Here is a 21,970-nt window from a genome sequence, read left to right on the forward strand (position 1 = left end):
CAGTTGGAAGGAGAGAGGAGGAAGGAACTGGAAGTGCCACAGCTCCATATGGGGACAAGAGTCAGTGTGACCAGCCTCACCAGGCTGGCTTGGAGTGGAGGAGGAGGTGACTGGTGACTGGGAGCTGAAGCAATTGAGGAGTAGTGTTGGTTTAAGTGAGGGAAGGGTGTGACAGATAGATGTCTGAGGAGTGTCAAGGGTTACTGTGGGATTTGGGGGCATTGGCCACCAGTGGGATTGTTGGGTTTGAGGTTGGTGATGGTCATTGTTGGACTAGCTTGGGAATGGAAGAGAGAATCTGAACCTGTGTCAGAGGTGCTGATGAATGGAGGTTTTTGACTCAAGTGGCAACATCCAGACAGCGAGGCTTTTCGGTTGCAGCTGCCCCACCCTGCTCCAGTCTCTCTCCTTTCCGGCCTGTTCATTTATTGCTGCTAATTGCCCCATTGGCAGTTGGGAAAACAACGTCTTAAGTCGTGGAACAATAAGGTGGAGCAGGTATGCATGCCATGCCCCTTACCCCTCTTCCTGCACCGTCCTCCTCCTCCTGTCATCATGGAGTGGCTCAGGAGTGCTGGCTCTCCAACAGACTGCCTGGGCATGGATCCTGACTGCAGAGTAGCACTTCTGGCTGTGACGTGGGCAGGTGGCTTAACCTCCCAGTGCTCAGATTCCTCACCTGTAAAATGGTTATGTACGATTAGAGTGTTCCTGCTTCCATGGGTTGTGGCGAGGACTGAAAGAGCACCTGCCACTAGGAGACAATCAGTGAGTCAGCTATCATCATCATCATCATCATCATCATCATCATCATCGTCATCATTATTATTAAGGTTCCACTCACTTTCCTTTTCCCTTGGCTTTGCTTGATCCCTTGGATGGCATTAGAGATTTTGTTTTAATACTGACTCCTGTTTTAAAATAAGAGCAAGATAACTGACATTTATTGACCACCTGCTGTGTGCTGGCCGCCACCTTAGTCACCACCAAGACCTCTCTCGTGGTGGTGTCAAGAGAATTCTCTGCACTCTTGGTGCCTAGTTATAGTCTCTGGAGCACATGGGACTGTTTTTAATCACTCCGATTTTTTAAAGTAGGAAATCAAGATTCAGGGAAATTGGCTGGGCATGGTGGCTCATGCCTGTAATCCCAACGCTTTGGGAGGCCTCAGGTGGGTCATCTGAGGTCAGGAGTTCAAGACCTGCTTGGCCAACATGGCAAAACTCTGTTTCTACTAAAAATATAAAAATTAGCTAGGCATGGTGGTTCGTGCCTGTAGTCCCAGCTATTCGGGAGGCTGAGACAGAGGAATCGCTTGAACTCGGGAGGCAGAGGTTGCAATGGCACCACTGCACTACAGCCTGGGCGACAGAGTAAGATTTTGTCTCAGAAAAAAGAAAAAAGATTCAGGGAAGTTTAATAACCCACCTGGCATCATTCAACTAATAGATGTCATGCCAGGACTTGAACCCAGCTCTATCCACACCTGTATCTTTCTACTACATCAGGCTATCTATGAGGCCCCCTGCGACACACATGCTTTTTCCCTGTTCCTTTTTCTTCCTCCTTTTTTTAAAAAAATTATTTATTATACTTTAAGTTCTGGAATACATGTGCAGAACATGCAGGTTTGTTGCATAGGTATACATGTGCCATGGTGTTTTGCTGCACCCATCAACCCATCATCTAGGTTTTAAGCCCAGCATGCATTAGGTATTTGTTCTGATGCTCTCCCTCCCATTGCCTCCCACCTGCTGACAGGCCCCAGTGTGTGATGTTCCCCTCCCTGTATCCATGTGTTCTCATTGTTCAGATTCCACTTATGAGCGAGAACATGTGGTGTTTGGTTTTCTGTTCCTGTGTTTAGTTTGCTGAGATTGATGGTTTCCAGCTTCATTCTTGTCCCTGCAAAGGATGTGAACTCATCCTTTTTATGGCTGCATAGTATTCTGTGGTGTATATGTGCCACCTTTTCTTTATCCAGTCTATCATTAATGGGCCTTTGGGTTGGTTCCAAGTCTTTGCTATTGTGAATAGTGCTGCAGTAAACATATATGTGCATGTGTGTTTATAGTAGAATGATTTATAATCCTTTGGGTATATAACCAGTAATGCGATTACTGGGTAAAATGGTATTTCTGGTTCTAGATCCTTGAGGAATCACCACACTGTCTTCCATTATGGTTTTATGGTTGAACTAATTTATACTCCCACCAACTGTGTAAAAGCATTCATATTTCTCCACATCCTCTCCAGCATCTGTTGGTTCCTCACTTGTTAATGATTGCCATTCTAACTGTTATGTGATGGTATCTCATCATGGTTTTGAGTTGCATTCCTCTAATGACCAGTGATGATGAGCTTTTTTCATATGTTTCTTGACCACACAAATGTTTTCTTTTGAGAAGTGTCTGTTCATATCCTTCACCCACTTTTTTTTTTTTTTGAGACGGAGTTTCTCTCTTGTCACCCAGGCTGGAGTGCAATGGTGTGATCTTGGCTCACCGCAACCTCCACCTCCTGGGTTCAGGCAATTCTCCTGCCTCAGCCTCCTGAGTAGCTGGAATTACAGGCACACGCCACCATGCCCAGCTAATTTTTTGTATTTTCAGTAGAGACGGGGTTTCACCATTTTGACCAGGATAGTCTCGATCTCTTGACCTTGTGATCCACCCACCTCGGCCTCCCAAAGTGCTGGGATTACAGGCGTGAGCCACTTCGCCTGGCCCGCTTTGCCCACTTTTTGATGGGGTTGTTCTTCCCTCTTTTCATGGGGAAAAAAAAAAGATTGCATTATCCAAATATATAAAGAGCCCAACTTTTAGGTTGGGCCATATGAAACTACGTTTATTTGAGCATTTCCAGCCTGAGTGAGAGGGTGAGACCCTGTCTCAGAAACAAAAACAAAACTAAACAAAAAGGTGCTGGTGTGCTTCAGACTGTGCCTTCTCTCCACCTGCACAGGCTCTGTGCTGCTCCAAGCCCCGACTGCTGCTAGCCTAGATTATTAGCAGTAACCTCCTGATGGGTTTCCCTTCTTCTGTCCTGGCCACCTTCCTCTTTATCCTCACAGCAGCCAGAGTGATTTGTCCAAAGAAAAGTTGAACCAGGCCACCCTCTCCCAGCCCCTCCTTAGTATTCCTCCCATCCCTTACAAAGATGCTGTTATCATCTGAGCTTCTACTGGGCCTAGTGGAGAAGACTTTTCAAGATTTTTTTTTTTTTTTGAGATGGAGCCTAGCTCTTTTTACCATGTAGCTCAGGGTGATCTGAGCTCCTGAGCTCAAAGTGATCTGCCCACCTCAGCCTCCGAAACTGCTGGGATTACAGGTGTGAGCCACTGGGACCAGCCTGAATTTTTTTCCTCGACAAAGAGTGTTTTAGGAAGAGCAGCAATTCCTAATTCTTGTGGGAATACGTAAGGGTAAATTTAAAAACTAAAAAAAAAAATCTGTAAACATGGGATTTGCAACTGGAATTTCTTGGGTTTCTGCAGGTACTTTCACGGGTAGCAGCTCTTTCCTGGTCACAGGAGAAGGCTGCTCTCTTCCATCCCTGTGCCCTGCACTGCTGCTGCTGCCAGTCCTATTACCCCTTACTCATTCCCATTCCAAAACGAGGTTTTACTGTTGCTGTGGTCACGCCAGGCCAGAAAAGGGGTTTGGGAGATTTCAGAAGGCGTGTAAACTAGCTTCCCAGCTGAATGGGGTTCACGGTGTAATGAAAACACCAGTGTTTTGAACCATGGCTGCAGCATTCATGGTTTGTATAAGTGCTAGGAAAACCACACATTTAAACTGTTCTGCATTTATAGTTTACAGAGTGATTCCATACGCTTATTTGAGAGTCAGGGTACCCAAGAGAACACAGATTCTGGAGCCTGATTTTCTGTGTTTAAGTCTCATCTCTAGTACTTGTAACCTCTGTGGGTCTTGATTTTTCATCTATAAAATTTATAGTGGGTTTGGCCTCCAACTAAAGTCCTCTGGCTCCTTAGTTCTTTGTTCTTTGGCTGGGCAAAGATTTAGCTTATAGAAAATTGATGTTTTGTCTTTATAGCACTGGTCACAGTCCTTAAAAACCACTTTTATCCTCTGAAGCTACTTTTCTGCAGCCACTGAAGCACTCTGTCCTCGGCTCTTCTCCATCCTTTAAAGCAAAATTGGCAAACTAGTAGCCTCAGGGCTAGGCAGCAATTTATTTTTTATTGGTACGTATAGCTGCACATATTTTTGTGGTGCATTGATAATTGGATGCATTCATATAATCAAGTCAGGGTAACTGAGATATCTATCACTTAAATATTTATTTTTTCTTTGCATTAGGAACATTTGAACTATTCTTTCCTAGCTGTTTTGAAATGTACAGTCAGTTAATGTTAACTGTAGTCATCTTACTGATCTATCAAACACCAGATCTTATTTTTTCTATTTAACATAATTTTTAAAACAATTGAAGTTGTTTTGAATTATAGTCAGAGCTTTCACCTAAAATCTGGATTTTGACCTCTGGAAAAATCCGAACAACTAGCACCTGTAGGCTCAGGGCCTCTAAAGATTCCCATCAGCTGGAGCTGAGGAGCTGCTGCACCCCTTCCTGTACTGGGTGGAAAGGGGGTCCTGCCTTTCTTTGATCTTATACCCACCGTGTTTTTTCTTGACATTTCCTGCCTGGCCTCCATAGCCCTTTGTAGTTAGTGTAAACTTTGTATTTGGCTTGTTTTACGTTTTTCTTTTCTTTTTTTTTTTTGAGACAGTCTCACTGTGTCACCCAGGCTGGAGTACAAGTGGCACCATCTCAGCTCACTGCAATTACCGCCTCCTGGGTTCAAGCGATTTTCCTGCCTCAGCCTTTCAAGTAGCTGGGACTACAGGCACATGCCACCATGCCTGGCTAATTTTTGTATTTTTTGGTAAAGATGAGGTTTCACTTTGTTGGCCAGGCTGGTCTCAAACTCCTGACTCAAGTGATCTGCCCGTCTTGGCCTCCCAAAGTGCTGGGATTACAGGCATTAGCCACCGTGCCTGGTCTCAGAATAAGACTATCTCTGAGATTGTGATTTCTGTAGTGGTATTTCAAAACAGATTGTTTTAGAGCTCACAGGCCAGCACCAACTCTAATGAAGACCTCATTGCTTCAGATGGGTTTAGCACTTAAACTTCACTCTAACAAGGTAACTGTGATTGGAAGGAAAACTTACATTTGAGTTTGGACAGCAGCGGCCCTCTGCCATGTCATAGAGTGACAGATCTTATCACCCAAGCAGAGCCTTGACATTGTAGATACAGGTTTCCAAAAGCTGATAGCTTGGCCGCCAGCCTCACAGGCTGGGTCCGCACAGCTTCCTGAGCCTCTGCTAGTGGTACCTGGAGTATTTCCTTAGTGAATTCTTATCCATGAGGAGCAAGATCCACACCACACAGCTCTTTTACCCTGTGTGTCACAACCCTTATGGTCCATGAGCAGAATGGTTGCTATTAGTCATTTGGGCATTTCTCTTCTGTTTTCTCATGTGTGTAATAAGATACACAAAGTTGGGCTTGAAGGTTAGAAAGTGCTACTTCCAGAGAGTCAATTTACTTGGTTTTCACACCTTCAAGTTTAGTCTAGAATGGAGTTACCTAAGAATAGGAAATTTGCAACCTTCAGTACTATGTCCTGGGGTTGCTAGGATAACTAGTGTCATATCCACACTACTGGCTCTCTAGAGATTGTGTAAAGGAGGCTGGCCTTTTGGAGATGATCTGAATACATGGTATTGAAGACACACCTCCTTCCCATACCTGATTTGATGATACGTGGGCTTGTGGGTCTAACATGTAGAAGTACATTCAACTGAGTGTATGTGGGAGAATTCTGTGTGTTTAGACAGGATGCTTGGTTGTCGTAATGGCACAAAACCTTTTTTCCTGGAAATAAGATTATCACTGAGATTATGATTTCTGAAAAATGACGCTTGATTCCTATAACCCTGCCAGTGTAGTTGTTACTTCCATGATAAAGATTTTAAAATTAAGTTTAATTCTTAAAAATTACATTTGCCTTAGCACAATGTAAATGTACTTAATGCCATTCAACTGTAAACTTAAAAATGGTTAAGATAGTAAATTTTAGGTTATGTATATTTTATAAATGTTTTAAAAAGTGCTGATTAAGAACAAGTATATATGCGTTTCATAGAAAATGTGAAAAAAGAAAAAATTCATCATCCCACTACTTAGACAACTTTCAGTATTTTATTGCTTTCAATACTTTGTGGTATTAGTTTCCAGTCTTATTTGCACATTTGCGCACAGTTGAGATGTCATGATACTACCATGGTATTGTGTCAGCTAACTCTCATAAACATGCCTTCTGCAGACAGGAAACAAGTAAGAACATGGGCTGTACAGCCAGAAAGCCTCGGTTAAATTCTGGCGCCCCAGTTCTTGATATGCAACAGTAGCCAAGTTACCTAACTTTCCTATGCCTCGGTTTCCTCATCAAAATCATTGCTTCTCATCAGGAGCAGTTTTGCTTAGGGCACATTTGGCAATGTCTGGAGACGTTTTTAGTTTTCAGGATGGCAGAGGGGCCGGTCAGGAGTGCTCCTGGTATCCAACGGGTGGAGAGCAGAGATGCTACTAAACATCCTAGAGTGCGCAGGGCAGCCTCATAACAAAGAATTCTTCATGCCCAAATGTCAGTGGTGCCAAGGCTGAGAAACCCTGCTCTAAGTGAGATGGATGTAATAACAGTACGGACCTCATAGGATCGTTGTGAGGGCTAAATGAGCTAAAACACCCACAGTAATGCCTCTAGCCAGTCACTCCATTTAAGTGTTAGCTGTTATTATTGCTGTTACAGTTAATTCTTTCACTTCATATCAGCATTTCTGTATTTAAACATCTCATTAACAATTCTTTTCAGTGGTCTCCAAATATCTTTTAGTAAAGTTTTCCTTTGAATAAATGTTGCATTTTCCTAATGTGCTTTTTCTTCCTTCCTTACCAGATGAAATTAAAGCAGAAATAGAAAAGCAGAGGTAAGCTATAGCACTTTCTCCTTGCTGAGGTGTGGCATGAAGGGAGTAGGTAGCAGCCAGGGGAACCCCTTTCTCTGCTTGTTTTCTCATATTTCTAATCCTCAGGGGTAGCACAAACTCTGCAAGCATGGTGCTAGTCACACAGCACAACTCTGTATTGAACTGATGCTAGGTTAACAGGCTGCTGCCTCAGTACTTGTATCCTTTGAGGGAAGGATCAAGATCAAGGTAATGCTGTTGTATATTTTCTTGACAGAAGAGGCAAAGTCCCTTGTCTGTTGTATGACATGCTTCCTTAGGCATGAGGACAGCCTGCTCCCTGAATGGCTACTCCTGATCTTCATAGTAAGGAAACCAGTTAGTCACATTTCAGAAATACAGCTCTGGCGTGGCTGCCACCAAGATTCAGTCTAGGATGTCGTTAATTGAGCATGCCAGTCAGAGAACTTGCTCTCTACGTGGGACTTTAGTGGTGGTTTTCCTAATGCATGTGTTCACCTTCTAATGCCTAGCCCCAGGGTATAGTTTGCAGGCACTTTTAATTAAAAGATTGCAGGTGGAGTGGGAAGTTAGAGTAAGGTGTAGAAAAAGCAAGCTTTTTTTTATTTTTATTTTTTCATTTCTCCTCCTGCTCCTCTCTTGCTTTTCTCCTAGGCTTGGTACTGCTGCACCACCAAAGGCAAACTTCATTGAAGCCGACAAGTATTTTCTTCCATTCGAGCTAGCCTGCCAGTCCAAGTCCCCACGGGTGGTCAGCACATCACTCGACTGCTTGCAGGTACCATGTTTAAACTTCATGGTGTCAAGGGGATTCTCTCCAAGCCACAGTTGGTCCTTACACAGAGCTATGCTGCAGACCGCCCTGGCACTCAGTGCTGTCAGTGGCAATGCAGAAAGGAACAGTTTAGCGTATTCCTTTTGGACATCTCATGAGGGAGGGAAAAGAGAAAGGTGTGAGCTCTTTAGCTAAAACCAGAATTTGTTTCCCCTAGAAATATCTTATTTGTGGCCGGGCGCGGTGGCTCAAGCCTGTAATCCCAGCACTTTGGGAGGCCGAGGCGGGTGGATCACGAGGTCAAGAGATCGAGACCATCCTGGTCAACATGGTGAAACCCCGTCTCTACTAAAAATATAAAATAATAGCTGAGCATGGTGGCACGTGCCTGTAATCCCAGCTACTCGGGAGGCTGAGGCAGGAGAATTGCCTGAACCCAGGAGGAGGAGGTTGCGGTGAGCCGAGATCGTGCCATTGCACTCCAGCCTGGGTAACAAAAGTGAAACTCTGTCTAAAAAAAAAAAAAAAAACAAAAACAAAAAGAAATATCTTATTTGTTCATGTCTTGTGTATGTTTTTTCTAAATGAAACCTTCAGCATTAATTGGAATATTTGACACACATGGACACATAGGCATTTTTATACAGCTTCTTTCTTTTATGTATTTTGTAGAGATGCAGTCTCACTATGTTGCCCAGGCTGGTCTTAAACTCCTGGCCTCAAGCAGTCCTACTACCTTGGTTTCCAAAGTGCTGGGATAATGGGCATGAGCCGCCACTGTAGCTGGTCAGCCTCTTTCTTTCTCTCTTTTTTTTTTTTTTTTTTTTGAGACAAAGTTTTGCTCTTGTTTCCCAGGCTAGAGTGCGGTGGTACAACCTCATGTCACTGCAATGTCAGCCTCCTGGGCTCACTCCTGTCTCAGCCTCCTGAGTAGCTGGGATTATAGGCGCCCACCACCACACCCAGCTAATTTTTTGTATTTTTACTAGAGATGGGGTTTCACCATTTTGGTCAGGCTGATCTCGAAAGCCTCTTTCTTAATGGCATGAAAATTCCTATCAAGTAGAGAAATAGAGGCAGTCGAATCTGTTGTTTTTGGTAGTTATGTGCTGTAAAGTCACCTCCCATACTAAATTAGCAAACATTGAATCTTCGTTCCTAGAAGAGCAACAGGGTTAGGTTCCTGTAAGCCTTTAGTCTTCATGTGTTTCGGTTTAAAGAGACTGTCTAATATCTTTTGTTGATGCATTAACATTGAACTCAGGGCCCACAGTGCTATGACACATGCCTGAACAAAGCTTTTCTAACACACATAATTTCTCTGTGAAGCACATCACTACCCTCTTGCTGTTAGGTACACAGGAAAGCACATCAGCACACACTTGGGAGCCATTGTAAACAGCAAAATCACCATCAAAAGGACCAAAATGCAAAAAACACAGCACTAAGTACACCAGTAAAATGACACTTGTTTGCAATAGGAGAATGAAACAAAGAAGCATAGTGTTGCCTTGTTTGACCTCAGCTAGGAACATGAACGTGAGTGATTTCACATTTTTTACTGCTCTGTGCATGTCTACACATGACCAAAAAAAACCCCGGAAGTATTGATTTGGGCTTATAAATAAACTTTAGTGAGTAGGTGCATTTGCAAATATAGCTGCAAATAATGAGGACTGGCTGTATTTGGAGCCACAAGTAACTGTTTTAAATTAGCTTTTACTAAGGAAGAAGCAAGAGTAGAGAAGTTAGGTGACTTGTCCAGTAATATGCAGGTAGTAAGAGAAACAGGACTATAACTTGGGTTTCTTCATTCCCAGCCCACCATTCTTGTACTTTTGTTCAAGACGTGCTCCTTAGGTTTCTGATTACCTCAAAGAACATTTATTTTCTTTTTTGTTTATTTCAAGTCAGGGCCTCACTCTGTTGCCCAGGCTGTAGTGCAGTGCCTTGATCATAGCTCACTATAGCCTCTAACTCCCAGGCTCAAACAGTCCTCCTGCCTCAGCCTCCCAAGTAGCTGGGATTACAGCCATGAGCCACCATACCTGGCTCAAAGAATGTTTATTCTTGACCTCAGTGGGCAGTCCACATCAATGAAGAAAGATTAATAAATTTTAAAAATATGTTGAAGTGATCCACAGCATGCCAGTACTTTCTAGAACAGGAATGGTGACTAGATTCTATATCCTGATTACTTAGAGAGCTTTGTAAAAGAGGTGTCTGAAGGTTCATCCAGCTTTCTCAAGAAAGAGTGCTCTTGAGTGGTTTTATCTACCAAGGCACAGGATGGCAAAGTGGCAGTGGGTGTGCCACATTTTTGGTGTCTCTGTTCTAATATTTACTCTGTTAATCTCTCTTCTTTGTTATGTGCACTTGAGAATTGATGAGGGTTTCTTCACAGAAGCAACTCTTCCAAATGCAAAACTATTTTGTTATTCGATATAATTCTGCAGATTGTCCTTTGTGAGACATACAGTGAGCCAAGAATTGTTAAATGGCAGGCGTCAGTCCTACTTCTATCCTAAAATATTTTTTGCTGTGAACGTGTTATGAGGAAATTTGGCAGAAGTTGAATTTTAGTTGTTCTCTCTCCATGTTAAGGTTTTGTTTTGAAAGGAGTGCTGATAATTAATGTAACTGACATACTGAGAACCGTGGCTGACGTGCGTTGACCTCTTAGCCTATTGTGGGCCCTGCATGCTTCATCCACCATACCGTGTGTAGTCCCCTCGACAACCCTCTGAGGTACTTACTCTTGTCCTCATTGATTCTAAAATCAAGTAAACCAAGGCTTAGGGAATGAAGTGACCTGCCCAGTCCAAGGTAGGCTAGAGTGCAGTGGCAAGATCGTGGCTCGCTGCAACGTCAAGTGATTGTCCCTGGGCTCAGGTAATTCTCCTACCTCAGCCCCCCAAGTAGCTGGGACCACAGGCATGCACCACCACACCCAGATAATTTCCTTTTTGTATTTTTTGTAGAGACAGGGTTTCACCAAGTTGCCCAGGCTGGTCTCGAACTCCTGAGCTCAAGTGATCCTCCTGCCTAGGCCTTCCAAAGTTTTGGGATTACAAACATGAGCCCAGCTGGGTTTCTAGGACTTCTTGACTCTGTGTCTGCGTTCTTAACCAAGGGTCATCAGCTTTGGCCCATGAGCCAAATCTGGCCTACCACCTGCTTTTGCAAATAAAGTTTTATTGGAACACAGCTGTTTAAGTCTGCTTGGGCTGCAGAACAGAATATCATAGACTGGCAGTCTTCAACAACAGACATTTATTTCTTACACTTTTGAAAGCTGGGGACTATAAGATCAAGGTACTGGCTGATTTGGTTCCTGGTGAGGGTACCCTCTCTCTGGCTGCAAACAACTGTGTTCTCACATGTCATGGAGAGAGAGCTAGGTCTCTGGTTTCTTATAGGGCACTAATCCTGTCATGAGGACCTTACCCTTATGACTGCATCTAAGCCTGATTATTTCCCAAAGGCCCAGCCTCCTAATACCATCACATTGCAGGGTTAAAGCTTCAACATGTGAATTTTAGAGGGACACAAACTCTCAGTCCATAGCAGCAGCCATGCCCATTCGTTTATGAATTATCTGTGACTGCCTTCCTGCCACTGTGACCTAGCTGAGTAGCTGTAAAGGAGACCAAATAACCCACAGAGCCTAAAGATTTAGTGTATGACCCTTTATCGAAAAAGGTTGCTGCTCTTACTTAACTGGCTCCTGCTCTTAACTGTAACCGTGTGGTTCTGGCCTCTTTAATAACACAAATAGTTTGTTTCTGGAACTCCTTGTATCTGAGTATGATTTCAAATGGAAACACTGACGCCCTGCTTTACTTCAGCCCACTGTGAATCTTGAGTCTTATAGGGTATGGTTATCTCTGTTTTTAGAATGGAAGTTCTGGCTTGGTGCAATAGCTCACTCCTATAATTCCAGCACTTTGAGGCAGGAAGATCACTTGAGGCCAGGTGTTTGAGACTAGCCTGGGCAACACAGTGAGACCCTCATCTCTACAAAAAGTAAAAATAAAAAGTTAGCTGGGCATATTGGTGCACACCTTTAGTGTCAGTTACTCAGAAGACAGAGACAGGATTTCTTGGGCCCACGAGGTTGAGGCTGCAGTGACCCATGATGGTGACACCTGACTCCAGCCTGAGTGACAAAGCAAGACCCTCTCTCTTACAAAAAAGAAAAAACCACACACATACACACACAAAGGAATGGAAGTTCTCTGAGACATAATAGGTTCTCTGAGACGTAATAGGTTCTTTGAAATATAATAGGTTCTCTGAGATGTAATAGGTACAGTAGGATTTCTTTGTTTAGTATGTAAAATGTGTCATCTTTTTGATGACATGAGAAAGTGGCTGGGTGCTCCCTGGACTACTGAATGGAAAAAAAAAATGTACTTTCCCTTGGTGGCTGCCCTTGCCAAGCCTGTTTGACTGGCTTTTCCCAGTGTGGGTGGGGTAACCCCTGCCTTAGAGGTGGAAGGCCAGCATCTGAGGGTAAAGTTTGGTTTGGGCAGAATCGAAACCAGCTGCAAACACGTCCATGCTGTGCCCTGCCATTCTTTGAGCTTGGCGCAGCGTTGGGAGTGGCAAAGGTGCTTTGGGATTGATTTGCCACAGGCACAGTTAGCTCAAGCTCCCTCCCCACTGGGAGAAGCCTAGAGACTTCCCCTGCGGCTTGCTTCTACCAAGTGATAAAGATTCCCATCTTCCCTTCCTGCAGCATTTGGTCTCCTACACACTTCACCACAACCAGGCTCAGTGTAAGGAGGGTTAGGGTCAGTCTTCTCTAAGCTAGTAAGTGGTCTCCAAGTTTTTTGGTCACATATCAATAGTATTTTTTTTTTTTTTTTGAGACAGGGTCTCACATCTCACTCTGTCACCCAGGCCTGGAGTGCAGTGGCATGATCAGGCTCAGTATAACCTCGACTTCCCCAGGCTCAGGTGATCCTTCCACTTCAACCTGCCAAGTGGCTGGGACCACAGGCTAATTTTTCTATTTCTTATTAAGACAGGGTTTTGCCATGTTGTTCAGGCTGGTCCTGAACTCCTGAGCTTAAGCCCACCTCAGCTTCCCAAAGTTTTGGGATTACAGGATTACACGAACCACTGTGCCCAGCCAGTTTTCTTTCTTTTTCTTAGAGGCAGGGTCTCTGTCACCCATGCTAGAGTGCGGTGGCTTGATCATAGCTCACTGCAGCCTCAAACTCCTGGACTTAGGCAGCCCTCCTACCTCAGCCTCACAAGTAGCTGGGACTGCAGGATTATGCTACCACACCCAGCTAATTATTTTTTTTACTTTTTGTAGAGACCAGGGCCTTGCTTTGTTGTCCAGGCTGGGCTTGAACTCCTGGCCTCAAGTGAATAATAAAAACATTTTTGAGGATATTGTCCCAATATATTCATATTGCTTTAATTTAAAATTGTAGGTTGGGTCTGGGTGTGGTAGCTCACGCCTGTAATCCTAGCACTTTGGGAGGCCGAGACAGGCAGATTGCCTGAGCCTCAGGAGTTCAAGACCAGCCTGGGCAACTTGGTGAGACCCCATCTCTGCTAAAGATAAAAAATTGGCCAGTGTGGTACCACGCACCTATAATCCCAGCTACTCAGGAGGCAGAGGCAGGAAAATCACTTGAACCCAGGAGGTGGAGGTTGCAGTGAGCCAGGATTGTGCCACTGCACTCTAGCCTGGGTGACAGAGCAAGACTCTGCCTCCAAAAAATAAAGTTATGGGTTTGGCATGATGGTTCACACCTGTAATCCCAGTGCTTTAGGAGGCCAAGGTGGAAGGATTACTTGAGCCCAGGAGTTCAAGACCAGCTTGAGCAACATAAGGAGACCTCATTTCTACAAAAAAAAAAACAAAAAACAAAAAACTATTTACATGTGTTACTGTTATTAAAGTATATATATAAGGCTGTAGGAAACCGCAAATCTAAGCTGCCCTGTTTATACCACAAACGTGATCTTTCAGCTCTTCCAGAAAATTTGGAGATTTTTTAAAATGTACATTGAAAAGTCAATTTTTAATTATATGAGTTGTACATGACTACATTCTCTATAAAAGTTTTTGAACTTTATAGATGAGAGGAAGTTCGTTGGGCCACCAGCCTCAAATCCAATTGCCTGTTTAGGTATATAACATTCTTTCTTCTCTCTCTTTTTTTTTTTTAAATAAATGATTCCTTTGTACAAGTTTCTCTGCAGCTTTTTACATTCAACAGTGTTATTAAGCTCTAGCTCTATTGCTCCATGTAGATCTAGTGCATTTCTTTTGACTGGTATATGATGTGTCATGCCACCATTTCACCTATTGGTCCCCTGTACAGACGCATTCACACACAGGGTTCCAGTGCACATCTCCGTACAAGGCTCCATGGAGACATGCCTCAGTTTCTCTGGTCAGAGGGTACTCTTTGGATTCCTATCACTGAGGCAAAATAAATAGAACTAACTTCAGAATGGAGACCACCGAGGTAGAAGACGTAATTTGTACGAAATATGTCCTATTCTATGCCAAGGAACCAACCACGTAACATTTTCCGTTGTGCAGTAAGTCCTATAAAGTCCTGTTATAGTGTATTATATTGTCATCATCTTCCCTTCCATGCCAGAATTGTCCCTGTGCAAGCCCTGGCACATGTATCAGTGGACCCAGAGCCCTGCCTCCCTGTCTCTCTTTCCACCCCTCATTACATCAGCAAGGATCAAGGTGGGGACATCTACCTGGGGGATAGTGGGATATGGGGGCAGTGTTTACAAATCACACACAGCCCTGTAGGTCCCAGTTAGGACTTTGAGCTTTGGTGCACCTCCCTGGAGAATATAGACTCTGAGAAAAATAATACTTACACAATTATCCCCAGTGCCCAGAACGGGGACTATCACAGAGAAGGGTGAGAAAGCAGAACCAGAAAGATGCACAGGATACGGGAACTCTGCTTTCTCCCAGCCTTGTCTCACTGCACAGGTGAGGGGGAAAGTCATACTTAAAACCCTTTCTGATTTGAAGGGTAATGTGCCCCATAAGGAGTCTATAGAGGACAGGATACTTTCTGGCCTTTTCATACTTGAGTTAAAGTATGAAAGACAAGCTTGCGCCGGGCGCGGTGGCTCAAGCCTGTAATCGCAGCTCTTTGGGAGGCCGAGGCAGGTGGATCACGAGGTCAAGAGATCGAGACCATCCTGGTCAACATGTTGAAACCCCGTCTCAACTAAAAATACAAAAAATTAGCTGGGCATGGTGGCACGTGCCTGTAATCCCAGCTACTCAGGAGGCTGAGGCAGGAGAATTGCCTGAACCCAGGAGGCGGAGGTTGCGGTGAGCCGAGATCGCACCATTGCACTCCAGCCTGGGTAACAAGAACGAAACTCCGTCTCAAAAAAACAAACAAACGAAAGACAAGCTTGCTTTGTGGCATCGGTATTGGATTTTATGGAGCCTGCTTTTCAGCATTCACATGTGAGGATTTCCTAGACCATCCCACTTACAATCCAATGCACAAAACAGACTTGAGTCCATTATGTAAGAGCAAGCAATGTCAAAACCACAGCTCGTTTTCCAGGTAGACAGCCCTGCCCTCCTAAGAAGCCTCTGGGTGAGGTAAAGGGCATGTGGACTTGCCTTCACAGGCCACACCTCCTACCTGGAGATTTAGGGGCTGGACTCGAGCAGCAGAGTGTGCGCAGGCCTCTGTCCTGCCCCTTCAGTCACTCCATCCAGTAGTATTGCATTTCTACTCTCAGCCACTTTCTCAATCCATTTTTCTTTCTGCTTATTGAGTGGTGACACTTCAATAGCTAAGGAAGGGGAAAAGCCATTGAGAAACAGCATTAGATTTCTGTATAGTGGCCAGTCTTCCTCCTGCAGTGGTAGCTGCTCTATAGATAACCCAGGAACCTGAGTCCACCTGGTGTGGGCAGAAGCAAGAATGTAACCAACTAGAAGCCAAAACAGAGAAAGAACAGCAGTTGTAGAGTCTTCACCAAGTCACTGGAGGCAGAGAATGCCGTAGAGTTCACATGTATACATGCCAAATGACTGATTCTTTTATCTGATCAACCATCAATATAACCTGGATAGCTTGGAGAAAAACCCTGATTCCTGGGCTCCACCCAGAAGTTCTGCTTCAGTAGGTTTGGGTTGAGATCCAGGAACCTGCGTTTTTAGTGAGCTCCTTTGAGTGATTTTGTTTCCCAGCCAGGCATAGAAATCATCCTGCTGCTGATGTTTAAGGTTCCTTCCAGCTCTGTCCTCCATGCTGATATCCTGGTCATGGGTGAGGTGGCACAGACAACTCTATAACCTCTCAGAGAGGGCAGGGCCCAAGCAGCTGCTTGTTGACACACACTATTTGCTGATACAAGTGTGAAATGCAGGTATTTTTATGCAGATCAAGTTTTAACTTTGATTTTTGGAATAGAAAATACACGGACACAATTCAACATTGAAAATAAGTGAAAAGATGTACTACAGAGTGTCTTAGTTCCACCGCAGCTCACAGCTGCTTAGTTCTCCTCCCTCAAGCAAACCATGTTCTGAGTTTCTTGGGTATCTTTCCATTGAAAGAAAATATATATTCATATTCAGGTACATATATATATATATATATATATATATATATGTAATTTTAACAGCTTTTTGAGATAAAATTAACATGCATACAATTCATTCATTTAAAGTATAATTCTGCCAGGCGTGGTGGCTCACACCTGTAATCCCAGCACTTTGGGAGGCTGAGATGGGTGGATTATGAGGTCAGAAGATCGAGACCATCCTGGTCAACATGGTAAAACCCCGTCTCTACTAAAAATACAAAAATTAGTCAGGTGTGGTGGCATGCGCCTGTTGTCCCAGCTACTGGGGAGGCTGAGGTAGAAGAATTGCTTGAACCCAGGAGGCAGAAGTTGCAGTGAGCTGAGATTGCACCAACACTTCACTCCAGCCTGACAACAAAGCAAGACTCCATCTCAAAAAAAGAAAAAAAAAAGTATAATTCAAGCCAGGCGCAGTGGCTCACATCTGTAATCCCAATACTTTGGGATTACAGGTAGGAGGATCACTTGATCCCAAGAGTTTGGGACCAGCCTGAGCAACATAGGAAGACCCTGTCTCTACAAAGAATAAAGAAAAATTAAACTAGCATGGTGGCATGTGCCCATGGTCCCAGCTACTCAAGAAGCTGAGGTAGGAGGATTGCTTGAGCCTGGGAGGTTGAGGCTTGAGTGAGCCATGACTGTACCACTTCATTCCAGCCTGGGTGACAGAGTGAGACCCTGTCTGAAAAAAAAAATACACACACATACACACACACAATTTAGTGATTTTTAGTTTATTGACAAAGTTGTGCAACCATTATCACAACCTAACTGGACTCTTTTTATGTTGTCATTAGCAATCACTCCCTCTGTCTCCCTACTCTGACCCGCAACTCTAGACAACCACTGATCTTCTCTCTGTCATGAGTACGTATAGCTTGTAATTCCTCAACTTTGCAGAGATGTGTACTGGGGAGTGCCCTATACCTTGCATTTTTCGTCGGCTACTGTATCACCATTACAGGCATCTTTTGCTGTCAGGAGACAGGAAGAAGGTTGCAGTCACAGAATGGTTATGGTGCTTAAACGCCTGCCTGGCTCCTGGGGAGCAGAGGACTCTGTAGGAACTGGAAGTGCCTATCTTTTGCTGTCTTGGGCTGCCGTGGAAGGCCTCAGTCCTGGCCAAGCAGAAATTTGTAATCTCTGTTCTTTCTCCGTTTAGAAACTCATCGCATATGGGCACATCACTGGCAACGCCCCTGACAGCGGAGCACCTGGGAAGCGGTTGATCGACAGAATTGTTGAAACCATTTGCAATTGTTTTCAGGGCCCTCAGACCGATGAAGGGGTTCAGTTACAAATAATTAAGGTATACCTATTTGTTGGCCTGTATGGTTTTTAAATTAAAAAGCAAGTCCCTGTGGAAATCTGTATTTCTAATTTACCATGTATTAGTTGTGTCAGGTGGTGCTGAGCTGGAACAGAAAGATTTAAGCATCATTTAGATCTTTTGTTAGGTGTCAGAATTTATTAGCATGGACTGAGACAAGAAAAATGAAACCAGGTATGTTTTCAAAGTAAAACATTTGCTTGTGAATTAAATCATCTTGAAATCCTCTAGTTAACCCTGGATTCCCAGTCGATTTCTCAGTGGGTCTTTACTGATACTCTTATCTTTGACTTGCCCCGTCCTACTTCCCTGTTCGATTTCTGCCGCCAAGAATGGTTTGGCACAGGATGGTACCTTCTGCTTGTCTGAGAACAGGATCAGGATGGGTGTAGCCAAGGTTCCAAATCTTAAGTCCTGAAACTATTAGCATTATGAGGAGAGGGCTTTATGCTAAATAAAGCTTTCTTAAAGCTTTCTTGAAAAACCACCAGGAAATTGGGAAGCCAGCCACCATCAAAACACGTATGTCCTGAAAAATCTGGGTGAGATCACATTGGAGTGTTATATGTCCTGAGATAATTGTCTGTATTATTCATTGCAGGTTTTTCAATCAGTATTAACATTTCAGAAGTTCGGCTTGTTTTTGTTTTTGTTTTTTTGAGACATAGTCTTGCTGTGTCTTCCAGGCTGGAGTGCAGTGGTACAATCTCGGCTCATTGCAACCTCTGCCTCCCAGGTTCAAGCAATTCTTGTTCCTCAGCCTTTCGAGTAGCTGGGACTATAGGCATGCACCACCGGGTGACTCCTGGATTATTTATATGTTTTTAAAAGAGACGGGGTTTCACCATGTTGGTCAGGCTTATCTTAAACTTCTGACCTCAAGTGAGCCACCCTGCCTGGCCATAAGTTTGGCTTTTAAGAAAGTAAGCCAGTAGTAGAAAGCCTACTTCAACACAATTTAATTGTTTCAAATAATTTGGATTTCATAGAACTGTTCATTGTTTTTAAACTAACAGCCATAGAAGCTGGTTCTTGATAATAATCATCCAGTTTAATGTGCAGAGCCATCTTAAAATTTATTTAAAAAAAAACAACACAAAAGAAAAACAAAACCAGACCCTCTAGAAAATTGTGACCGTAGGCGGGCTGGATGGTGACATGCGTTCCCGATGGTGAAGGTTGCGGATTTCTGTTTTAGGCTCTTCTGACGGCAGTGACTTCCCCACACATTGAAATTCATGAAGGTACTATCCTTCAGACAGTGAGGACATGTTACAATATCTATTTGGCCAGCAAAAATCTCATCAATCAAACCACTGCCAAGGCCACCCTTACTCAGATGCTCAACGTCATTTTCACCCGCATGGAAAACCAAGTGGTGAGTGGCAGCTTTTATGTGCTGGGGCAAGACATCATTGCTCTCTGAACTCTTTCATGTGTGACCTTGGTGCCTGTGAAGATTCACTAGCATTTTAAAGTTACCCCTTCTTCCTGTGCATTCTCTATGCTGTACTTTTGTTCTTGCTTTAAAAATCAGAAACTAACATAGGTTTTGAAATTTGTGTTCAGAATTTTTTTGGAGTTTGTCAAATGAATTTATTTCCTTTTAAGTATGTTATCCTTGTGGCTGGAAGTTTGTTTTTGTTTTTTTGTTTTGGTGGTGGGGAGAGTCTTGTTCTGTTGCCCAGGCCGGAGTGCAGTGGCATGATCATGGCTCACTGCAGGCTTGACCTCCCCAGCTCAAGTAATGTTCTCACCTCAGCCTCCCAAGCAGCTGGGACTACAGGCATGTGCCACCACACCCAGCTAATTTTTTTTTGTTTTCTGTAGAGAGAGAGTTTCACCATGTTGCCCAGGCTGGCCTCGAACTCCTGGGCTCAAGCATTCCTGTTGCCTCAGCCTCCCAAAGTGCTGGAATTACAGGTGTTAGCCACTGCACCCAGCCCAGGAAATTTTTTAAGCAATAGGCTGGCATAATTTTTATTCCTTACCAAAATGCTGAGACTATTTAAATTGTATCCCTTTTTTGTTGCCTTTTAGTTGCAGGAGGCCAGAGAACTGGAAAAACCAATCCAGTCGAAACCCCAGTCCCCTGTGATCCAAGCTGCAGCAGTATCCCCAAAGTTCGTTCATTTGAAGCACAGCCAGGCACAGAGCAAACCAACAACTCCCGAAAAAACAGATTTAACCAACGGTGAACATGCCAGGAGTGATTCTGGGAAAGTAAGCACAGAAAATGGAGGCATGCCCAGAGAAGGAGGCTCATCGCTGTCAGGTACGGGCTGATACGGTCTTTTTCCAAGTGTGAGAGGGAATCAGCCTGTGTGAGGGGCAGAAAAAGCATATGTTATAACATATGAAGGGAACCTCTGATAACAGCTTGTCTCTTTCTGGGCCTTTCCTGTTGCTTTTCTCTTAGGAAACACAACCAGCGAAGCATGATGTCAAGTGTCCTGTTGTGAGCTGTGCTGTTTTCTCCAAATAGTGCTGGGATGTATCTAGCTACTACTTCATGTCAGCCTCAGTGCAGCAGGTTCAGGTTGGGATACTTTGCTCCCAGTAGTTAATTGATTGGGTGATTAGTCACTCAGTGTCTGTCCAGAGGAGCACAAAGGCTTTTTCTCATGTCTACACTGTATCTCCATGCCTTGCCCAGTGCCTGGCAGTTGGTAGCCACTTAAACAGGTATCTGTGGAAGGAGCAAGAAGGTAGCAAGTAGATAGACAGATGGACAGATAGCTTTGTGTTCTTCTTCTTGTGACCATGTGTATCACTGGTTTTTGTTGGGTTTTTAAGTGAGAGACTATCCCACACCTGATTATATTCTTAAACTAAATGAAATGAAATGAAATATTGGATTGAGTTGTTATAAGATAATGCTTCTGACTGTTCATATCTCTCCCTGAGCAGTTCGTAAGAACCAGATCCAAAATTGTTATTTTCTCAGGAATTTCCTTTCCCAAGTGAATCTGTCAAATGCTTCTTCACTCAAGCAGGTTGTTCTACACCAGGCGTCCCCAAACTTTTTACACGGGGGGCCAGTTCACTGTCCCTCAGACCGTTGGAGGGCCGCCACATACTGTGCTCCTCTCACTGACCACCAGTGAAAGAGGTGCCCCTTCCTGAAGTGCGGCGGGGGGCCGGATAAATGGCCTCAGGGGGCCGCATGCAGCCCGTGGGCCGTAGTTTGGGGACGCCTGTTCTACACAATATATCTGACCTGTCTTCATAATTGATCTCATCTCTTCTTCAGCCACGTTACTGATAGTGATTTCTGTTGCTAGTATGTTCCCTATTGGAGTGCACGTATTTGAGCAGGTTTTATTCCTTTTAATTTTCCAGACTGCTTGACATACATGAGAACAGACCAAGTGTTGTTGCTGGAATGTTGTTAGGTATTCATTTATTCAAGGAAAGCACAAAAGAAAAAATTGCCACCAAGAATGGTGTTTGTCTCAGGATGAGCACGGAGTTGCCATCTACTTACTCCTGCTGTTGAGAGTCCTAAGGAAGGTGCTCAGAACTCCCCAGCCCACCCTCTGTATCTGTCATAATCTTTGCCTTTCTAACTCTCTAGGGCAAGGATCAGGTTTTTACTGTAACCCTTGTTAAGCTGTGAACAGTCAATAAATATTAATATTTAAATACACTGTAATAAGCATAGCTGTGGAGATATAAAACCAAGTCTCTCTGAGCTGCATAAAAGTGCTTCCACTTTAGCCCATTTTCTGCACAGGAGCCAAAGTGATCTCTCAAAAGCATGAATTAGATCTTGACCCCTGCTCAAACCCCTTTAGTAATTCCCCATCCTGCCCCATTCTGAATGAAAACCATGCCCTGTCCTCATAGCTTACATCTCTCTTTCTCTTTTTTGCTACATAATGCACAGGTGCCCTTTCTGGTTATCGAAAGGCTGTGCTTGTTTCTGCCTCGGTGCCTTTGCACTTACTGTCTCTTCCCTGCCTCTGAACCCCCTGTATCTTCAGGTCTTGGTTGAGACTGAGAGAGGCTTCTCTGATCAACTTCTGTAGCTGCTCATCACATCTGTCTCATTATCTTTTATTCTTTTATTTTTTCATAGCACTTACCAATACCTAAAATTACTGAAGGGTTCTGTTCAGTTGTTCCTGGTCTGAAGCTTAGGCTGCCCTGCTCACCACCATATTCCCAACACCTAAAATGGTGCCTGGCACACACAGCAGACATTCAGCAAATACATTTTTTG

General features: G+C 43.9%; 1 protein-coding gene across 4 annotated transcripts in view; it reads left to right on the top strand.

Moving 5' to 3' along the window:
* ARFGEF2 (ARF guanine nucleotide exchange factor 2) overlaps window positions 1–21,970 on the top strand; it is a 105,997-nt gene that overhangs the window by 11,758 nt on the left and 72,269 nt on the right. For all 4 annotated transcript variants that reach the window (XM_074406638.1, XM_074406637.1, XM_003932550.4 and 1 more), the window contains exons 2-6: window positions 6,994–7,024; window positions 7,679–7,802; window positions 17,578–17,724; window positions 18,944–19,123; window positions 19,786–20,020. In XM_074406638.1, the coding sequence (XP_074262739.1) occupies window positions 6,994–7,024; window positions 7,679–7,802; window positions 17,578–17,724; window positions 18,944–19,123; window positions 19,786–20,020 (717 nt within the window). The remainder of the gene's footprint in view (window positions 1–6,993; window positions 7,025–7,678; window positions 7,803–17,577; window positions 17,725–18,943; window positions 19,124–19,785; window positions 20,021–21,970) is intronic.

Source organism: Saimiri boliviensis, chromosome 9 (genome assembly GCF_048565385.1).
Source record: "Saimiri boliviensis isolate mSaiBol1 chromosome 9, mSaiBol1.pri, whole genome shotgun sequence".
Lineage (NCBI taxonomy): Eukaryota > Metazoa > Chordata > Mammalia > Primates > Cebidae > Saimiri > Saimiri boliviensis.